The sequence below is a fragment of the Ursus maritimus genome, unplaced genomic scaffold (assembly GCF_017311325.1).
Source record: "Ursus maritimus isolate PB19 unplaced genomic scaffold, ASM1731132v1 scaffold_3, whole genome shotgun sequence".
NCBI lineage: Eukaryota > Metazoa > Chordata > Mammalia > Carnivora > Ursidae > Ursus > Ursus maritimus.
In genome coordinates, this window is record NW_024425563.1 from 85,574,204 (window position 1) to 85,582,670 (window position 8,467).

The 8,467-nt window shown below is 39.5% G+C and overlaps 1 protein-coding gene across 2 annotated transcripts in view; it reads left to right on the forward strand.

Annotated features, from left to right (window-relative positions):
- RINT1 (RAD50 interactor 1) overlaps positions 1-8,467 on the forward strand; it is a 29,862-nt gene that overhangs the window by 11,729 nt on the left and 9,666 nt on the right. For both annotated transcript variants that reach the window (XM_008703560.2, XM_008703561.2), the window contains exons 5-11: positions 585-758; positions 1,069-1,218; positions 1,737-1,893; positions 3,305-3,415; positions 3,513-3,738; positions 4,248-4,385; positions 6,972-7,171. In XM_008703560.2, coding sequence (XP_008701782.1) covers positions 585-758; positions 1,069-1,218; positions 1,737-1,893; positions 3,305-3,415; positions 3,513-3,738; positions 4,248-4,385; positions 6,972-7,171 — 1,156 coding nt within the window. The remainder of the gene's footprint in view (positions 1-584; positions 759-1,068; positions 1,219-1,736; positions 1,894-3,304; positions 3,416-3,512; positions 3,739-4,247; positions 4,386-6,971; positions 7,172-8,467) is intronic.

Genomic DNA, 8,467 nt, shown 5'->3' on the forward strand with positions numbered 1-8,467 from the left:
GTTTTTTTTTTTTTTTTTTTTTTTTTTGAGAGAGAGTGCAAGCCGGGGAGGGGCAGAGGGAGAGACTCTTAAGCAGGCTCCACGCCCCTGTACAGAGTCTGAAGTGGGGGGGGGGGTGCTCGATCTCACGACCCTGAGATCATGACCTGAGGTAAAATCAAGAGTTGGACGCTTAACTGACTGAGCCACCCAGGCGCCCCTGGAATATATGTTTTTATCAAAAGAAACATCTCATTTTAATTTTTTTATTTTTATTTTTTATTGAAGTATAGCTGACATGCAACATCTAATTTTTAAATAAAGTGTTTGCTTTATAAAGTCAAATAAGCAAAATGGTAGCTCATGGGATCTATTTGGCTGGTTTCAAAGAATTTGATTAATTGGTTTTACATGGAAATCTTTATTTCTGGATTTCTTAGAAAAATTTTAGCTTTGGCCACATTGGTAAAAAAGCCACTTCTAGCTGGTGCTTCCTTTTTCCTTGTATGTAACTTCATGTACAATAGGAGGGAGAAGTAGTTTTTCTGCATTTGGAATTATTTTGAACAAACTGTCTTTGAAGTTTGCTTTGCCTCATTTCGCAGCGATAACATTCAGCAATATCTGATGACCAATAACGTCCCAGAGGCAGCCTCTACTCTCGTGTATATGGCAGAACTTGATATCAAGCTTCAGGAATCATCTTGTACTCATCTTCTTGCTTTCATGAGAGCCACTGTTAAATTCTGGCATAAGATCCTCAAGGACAAACTTACAAGGTAAGGAATTCACCCATATTTCATGGTAATTGCTTTCAGATAGATATTTGGTGATCGTATTTTTTTTTTCAAAGATTTTATTTATTTACTTGACAGAGAGAGAGACAGCCAGCGAGAGAGGGAACACAAGCAGGGGGAGTGGGAGAGGAAGAAGCAGGCTCATAGCGGAGGAGCCTGATGTGGGGCTCGATCCCATAACGCCGGGATCACGCCCTGAGCCTAAGGCAGACGCTTAACCGCTGTGCCACCCAGGCGCCCCTGGTGATCATTGTATTTTAACTGAAATACGTGTGTTACTTTTCTGTTACAGTGATTTTGAGGAAATTTTGGCCCAACTTCATTGGCCGTTCATCACACCCCCCCAGGCTCAAACTGCTGCCCTGAGTCGACCAGCCAGTGCCCCTGAGATATACACTAACCTGGAGACACTGTTTTGTCAGCTTCTGAAACTACAAACCTCGTATCTTTGTTGGAGTTAAAACTTACTAAAATTGCTTTTTTTCTAGAGTGGATTCGTGGCTAGAGAGTGAAACTGTTTGAAAGTGGCCAAGAAGCCAAACGGGAGTACTGGGCTTGGACTTGATCTATATATACCCATGGCGGGGTGGATTATTCTCCTTCAGAGTGAATTGCATGTGGGGCGGGGGAGGGTCAGTTTGAAATATGACTGACCCAAGTTTACCTCACACGTAGCTCTCTTGAGAGAAAAAATGGCAATTGGGAGGAGACCTCAGTAACTTCATGTTAATTTGATAAAGTGATTACTTGAATGTGTCTCCTTCCTTACTACTATTTTTTATTTTAGGAAAGATAGATTAATTCTAATAACATTTTTTGTGCACTTTTTATGGAAATCATATGTAATGTAAAATTATCTGTATTACAATTTGACTGAGTATATTTGTTGGAAAAATGTATCATGTATATATATGTATATACACACATACACTTTTTTTTCCCTTGACTCAACTATGTCAGAGATGAATTACTTACTGAGCCAAAGCAACTTCCAGAAAAATACTGTCTTCCTGCATCCCCATCTGTCGTTCTGCCCATCCAGATTATGCTGACGCCCCTTCAGAAGAGGTTCAGATATCACTTCAGAGGGAACCGACAGACGAATGTTATAAGCAAGGTGTGCTTTCTCAACTCGTGTCCTTGGTTTTTATTAATAGCAAATGTGAAGTGTTCTGTACTTTCCCTGGTTTAAGTTAAAATCTGATTCCATTCGCAGTTCTGTTTTTTCTCTAAAGAGCTAAATTCCTGTTTTGTCACTGCCCTCAATAGATCTGTTTCCGGACTTGTGTTGAGAAGTTGTCGGAATCCGCTCGCACGTTAGCCTGCCATGCCCGTATAGCCACAAGTCATTTTAGCATCAACAATCTATTCAACAGCTAATACTCGACTATCTTGACTTCTGCTTCTCTTTCTATTTATGAACCCGAAGGAGCAATTGCACAGTGAAGTATGTGGGGCCAGGTGTAAACAGTGCCCCACAAATGCCACAGTGTTTTTTTTCTGGTTCTTAAATTCAGCTTATTCTTTCGTATGTATGGGGCTCCTCCTTTTTTGGATGGGGTGTTGGTGGAAAGAAGAGTAGAACCAATTAGTAAGTAGAAAGTGAGACAAAGCAATAAACCTAGCACTGCAGAGAAGCAGTAAGAAAGGTGAGAAAAGTGTGAGTTACGTTGACTCCTTTCTAAAGTCTGGTTCCACTCTGTCATCAAGCCTAAACAATACAGTCCCTGAGATGACACATGCCCATTATTCGTGTTTGTATGTCCAGCATCTAGCACACAGCAGGGATTTACCACTCAGTAAATGTTTTTGAATACTTGCCCGACAAAACTTGGAAGGTCTGTAGAATCAGCTCTAGGGACAATATTAAAAGCTGCTACTTACATTTACTTTTCTATGATTATACCTGTTTTAAGGTATGTGGGTTTTTTTTTTGTTTTTTTCTTAATTTACATTTTCAAAAGACAGCAGAAGAAAATCAAGTTTAAAAGTTATTTTGGAATGTTATGGCAAAAAAAAAAATTTAAAGGCCATCAGATCTCTGTAATGCTCATCATTTTACGTATTTCCAAAGAGCTACATTTTATTATTTTATTTTTAAAAGATTATTTATTTATTTATTTGAGAATGAGGGGCAAACTCCCCACTAAGCAGGGAGCCTGATGCGGGGCTGGATCCTAGGACCCTGGGATCATGACCTGAGCCAAAGGCAGATGTGTAACTGACTCAGCCACCCAGACACCCCCAAAGTGCTACATTTTCAATATATATATATATATGGTATTGTAAGTTTATGAGTTTATTGACTTATGCCACGTTTGGGAATTTGTTGGGAATACATTGGGAAACATATGATTATTAAGCCCTGCATGACCTTAAAGTTCAGAGTAGAAATTGCATTCTTACACATAGGAATTTTCAACTAATTTTTGTAAGCGCTATGTATATACAATTAAGTAGAGCCCTTTACTTGTAACTTTCTAGTTGGAATGACTTAAGAATTCAAACTGTTCTACTTCTTTCCTTAGCCTGAATGGTACCTGGCTCAGGTACTTATGTGGATCGGGAATCACTCTCAGTTTCTGGATGAGAAGATTCAGCCGATATTAGACAAAGCGGGCCCTTCGGTAAATGCTAGGGTAAGAGACTCGGTCCTAAGCGTTCCAGCTTTAGAGCTGGATGTGTCCACAAATAACCCGTCATCTGCATTACCTTCTGCTTACGTACTTCTTTCAGCTCGAATTTTCCCGGGGCCTTATGATGCTCGTGCTTGAGAAGTTAGCTGCCGACATTCCGTGTTCGCTCTACGATGACACGCTCTTCTGTCACCTGGTGGATGAGGTGCTTTTGTTTGAAAGGGAGCTGCACAGTGTCTACGGCTATCCTGGGACTTTTGCCAATTGTATGCACATTCTATCAGAGGAAACCTGTTTTCAGAGATGGTTGACCGTGGAGAGAAAATGTAAGTGTTCATAGCCATTGGGGGGGAGAATTGTCTCCTTTTGTGGATATTAATTTTTGGTGTTTTTCTTCACCCACTCTGGGTAGAAAACTAGAGTCATCTGAATTTTTCTTGGTGAGGGTTTACTAAGGTGCCTTATTTTCTTCCCATCAAACTTGTTTTTCTTGAATCGACACCGACGCTGTGCCTGTTTCCAGAGTGCGGCAGTCAAGGCAGTAGCGTATGCGGTCAGCTGTCCTGCACGTTGTACCGCAGTACTTCGGCTCTTGGTAGAAGCTGTTGGATGTGGCTTGTCTAATCAGTTTAAATACTTGGAAGCTTTGGGGCAGGGGGGCGGGGAGAAGTCAAGTATCTTGTTTCACCCTAAACCAGAGCGTGTTAAATACAGTGCAACCAGGAGGTTGTGGGTTTGTTTATTTTTTACAGAAAAGTCGTTCCTAAAAAATTGTGCTGAGAATTAGAATGACTGTAACTACTTAACTGACATATTCCTTTTTTCTGCATTTCAGTTGCTCTTCAAAAAATGGACTCAATGCTTTCATCAGAAGCTGCCTGGATATCCCAATATAAGGATATCACTGATGTGGATGAGATGAAAGTTCCAGATTGTGCAGAGACTTTTATGACACTACTACTGGTGATAACTGGTAAGTAGAAGTCTTTTAAGATAGAACTTTGTTTTAAAAGTACCGACTCTTCATATGATACTTTTTCAAGGAGTTCAACAAAATTAATATTATATAGTGGTTATTATAATGTCTTCAAATACAATTTCTATTTTGGTAGAACTCTAGCACAATATTCTTGCTTTCAGACTTTTAATAATTTAAGATCTTAAACACTGGTATATATGAGGGGGAAATTCCTGAATGGTTACCTAAAAATAATTAAATGAGAATTTAATTTTATTACCTGAATTCTCTTGCCATTCAGCTTAAGTGTCTTCAGTAGATTGACCTGAATTTTAAATATTGTTTTTTTCTCTTTGATATAGAAAAGATTGCAGAAGGGACGCCTGGGTGGCTCAGTCAGCTGGGCGTCTGCCTTCCACTCAGGTCCTGATCCCAGGGTCCTGGGATCGAGTCCTGCATCAGGTTTCCTGCTTTATGGGGAGCCTGCTTCTCCTTCTCCCTTTGCCCCCCACTCGTGCTTGTTCTCTCTCTCTAGTGCTCTCTCTCAAATAAATGAATAAAATCTTTAAAAAAAAGAAAAGATTGCAGAACAATACAATAATAAAGTTACTTTACAGATTAGAATAGTAATAGGACCTCTTGTTACAGTGCAAGAATGTTCTGGCCGGAGGAGGGTCTAGCAGCCTCTAGCCCTGTTTGGCTGGTACTCATCTGCATTGTCCTGCTGGAGACTTGCTGGTGCTCCAGGTGCGTCAGCCCTCAATACCACCATGGTGTTGTCCATTTCTTGGGCCTGTGTAGTCACCTGAAGAAATATCATTTGAGCCTAGCCAGTAAAAATTCCATATTCTTAATTCTTAAGAAGAATGTGAAAAACACTAAAACACACAAGAAAATCTTTTAAAAAGTCTTTTTTTTTTTTTTTAAGATTTTATTTACTTATTTGACAGAGAGACAGAGAGCACAAGCAGGGGGAGCGGCAGGCAGAGGAAGAGGGAGAATCAGTCTCCCCGCTGAGCAGGAAGCCCGATGTGGGGCTCGATTCTAGGCCCCTGGCATCATGACCTGAGCCAAAGGCAGATGCTTAACCAACTGAGCCACCCAGGTGCCCCAAAACTCCTGTTTTTTAAAAAACTTTTTATTAGGGAAATTTTCAAATGCACACAAAAGTAATATTAATATAATGAACCCTCAGGTATCTGTTATTAAAGTTTAAAAGTTAAAGTAAAAAAGTTTATATTTTTTTCTCCCCAACTTTTCTTTTCTTGGAGTATTTTAAAGAACATTTCAGACATCATTTCACCTGTAAATTCTTTTTTTTTTTTTTTACTATTTTATTTATCTATTTATTTATTTGAGAGAGAGAGAGTGCTTGAGAGGGAGGGGCAGAAGGATAGGGAGAGAATCTCAAGCAGACTCTGCCCTGAGCATGGAGCCTGATGGGGGCTCGATCTCACGACCCTGAGATCACAACCTGAGCTGAAACCAAGAGTTGGACGCTCAACCAGCTGAGCCAACAGGGGCCCCTCACCTAAATTCTTAAGTATATATCTTCTAACCTATTGTAGTTCTTCCTTCATTTTATTTTATTTATTTATTATTTATATAAATATTTTTAAAGATTTTTAAAAGAGAGAGAGCACAAGCGGTGGGGGTGGGGGTTGGTGTGGAGGAACAGAGGGAGAGAGAGAAGCAGTCTCCCCTCTGAGTAGGGAACCCAACACATGATCATGACCCAAGTCGAAGGCAGACACTTACCCAACTGAACCACCTGGGCACCCCTTCCTCCCATTAAAAAATAAGTCATTTTTTTGTTGTTGAAGAAATGGGATGATTTTTGTATATACAGATGTTAGACTCACAGTGGGTGATAAACCTATCCTAAGTTGAAAATATTTCAAGTCATAAAAAATGCATTGAATACACCTAACCTACTGAATATCACAGCTTACCCAGCCTGCCTTGCACATGCTCACAACACTTACATTAGCCGTTAGTTGGGCAGAATCACCCAACATAAAGCCTACTTATTATCAAGTATTGACTATCTCATGTAATTTATTGAATGCCGTACGGACCACGAAGAACAGAATGGCTGTGTGGGTACAGCCATTCTGTAATGGCTGCAAGTGCATCGGTTGTTTGCCCTCACCATCCCGTGGCTGACAGAGCTGTGGCTTGCTCCCACTGCCCAGGGTCATGAGAGGGTTGTACCCCATGTTGCTAGCCTGTGAAAAGATCCAAATAACAAATTTGAAGTCGTTTCTATGAATGCATATGGCTTTTGCACCATCGTAAACTTGAAAAGTCTTAAGTTGAACCATCACAAATCACGCACCTACAAGTTCCTCATGCCTTAAAAAATTTGAGATGTAATTTATACACAGTGAAAAACACAAATTTGAAGTATATAGTTCAGTGAGTTTTGACAAGTACCTATACTGTGAAACCCACACCCTTATAAAATGTAGAAATAGGTCCGTACTTGAACGGCTGATAGATTTTTTGACAAAGGCACCAAACAATGTCAGCAGGGAAAAGCTCTAAGTGTGTCATGGACAGAACACAAACCTTCATATGTCTTATTAACTTTCTCCACAGACAGATATAAAAATCTTCCTGCAGCTTCCAGAAAGCTACAGTTCCTGGAGTTACAGAAGGACTTAGTAGATGATTTTAGGATACGATTAACTCAGGTGATGAAAGAAGAGACTAGAGCTTCCCTTGGCTTTCGATACTGTGCGATTCTCAATGCCGTGAACTATATCTCAACAGTACTAGCAGATTGGGCTGACAATGTGGTAAGTTGATGTACTTTTATTCATTTATTTTAATATATATTTTTTAAGTTTATTATTTTTTTTATTAATCTCTACACCCAACATGGGGCTTGAACTCACGACCCTGAGATCAGGAGTTACATGCTCTTCTGACTGAGCCAGCCAGCTGCTCCATTAATGTGCTTTTGTATTAAATAATAGCTTAGTAGTTTTAACAGTTTTACCTTTTGAAATGTTGAATTTATAGTGTGTAGAAATTACACATTAGGTAGAATAACAATCAGGCCAAATTTAGGGGGTATGTTTAAATTACATATTTTTCTCAAGTCTCACATGGTTAAATAATCCCAGTATTTTAATCATTACAAAAGAAAGCCAACCTTTCATGAAATAGTTGTCTATAGAATGAACCTTTTTATTCTTTAGACTTGGGAAATATTCATGTATGGTAATTGCCATCTCAGAAAAAGCTAAGATTGAATAATGGTGTCAAAATCAATAAAATCCAGAACTTTAAGAAAGATAAAATAACAGCATCTGAGGGGCGCCTGGCTGGCTCAGTTGGTGGCACATGTGACTCTTGGTCTCGGGGTCGTGAGTTGAAGCCCCACATAGAGATTACATAAAAAATAATAATAATGTTGGCTGCCTCTTGAATGCCTTCAAAACATGAGTAAATAGAGGGGCATCTGGGTGGTGCAGTCAGTTAAGCATCCGACTCTTGGTTTTGGCTCAGGTTGTGATCTCAGGGGAGACTGAGCCCTGAGTCAGGCTTGGAATTCTCTCTTGCTCTCCCTCTGCCCCTCCTGCTTATGCTCTTGCTTTCTCTCTCTCAAATAAACAAATCTTTAAAAAAGAAACACAGCTTGAGTAAATAGAATAATAAAAGGGACTCCCACATGCCTATGACCCAGCTTCTTACACCAATTTTGTTTTATTTAAGCCTCTTCTCTATCCCCCCACCCTTATTTTGAAGATCATGGATGTATTTCATGATAAATATTTCAAAATGTATCTCTAAAAGAACTCCTTTAAAAAAAAATAACCACAATACCACCATCTAAAAAAACTGATTTCTTATAGTGGGGAGTATCTTTCAAATAAGTCTAAAAATCAAAACCTTGGGTCTGGTTAGCAAGTATTATAAGGCCTTTTACGTCCAGGAATTTTATTTATCTTTCCTTTTTCCACACAATTCTGTGTGTTGACAGATTCAGTCTGCCCAAATTTATTTATTTATTTATTTATTTAAGATTTATTTATTTGAGAGAGAGTGCACACATGCTTGAGAGCGGGGGGTGGGGGGAGGGAGAGGGA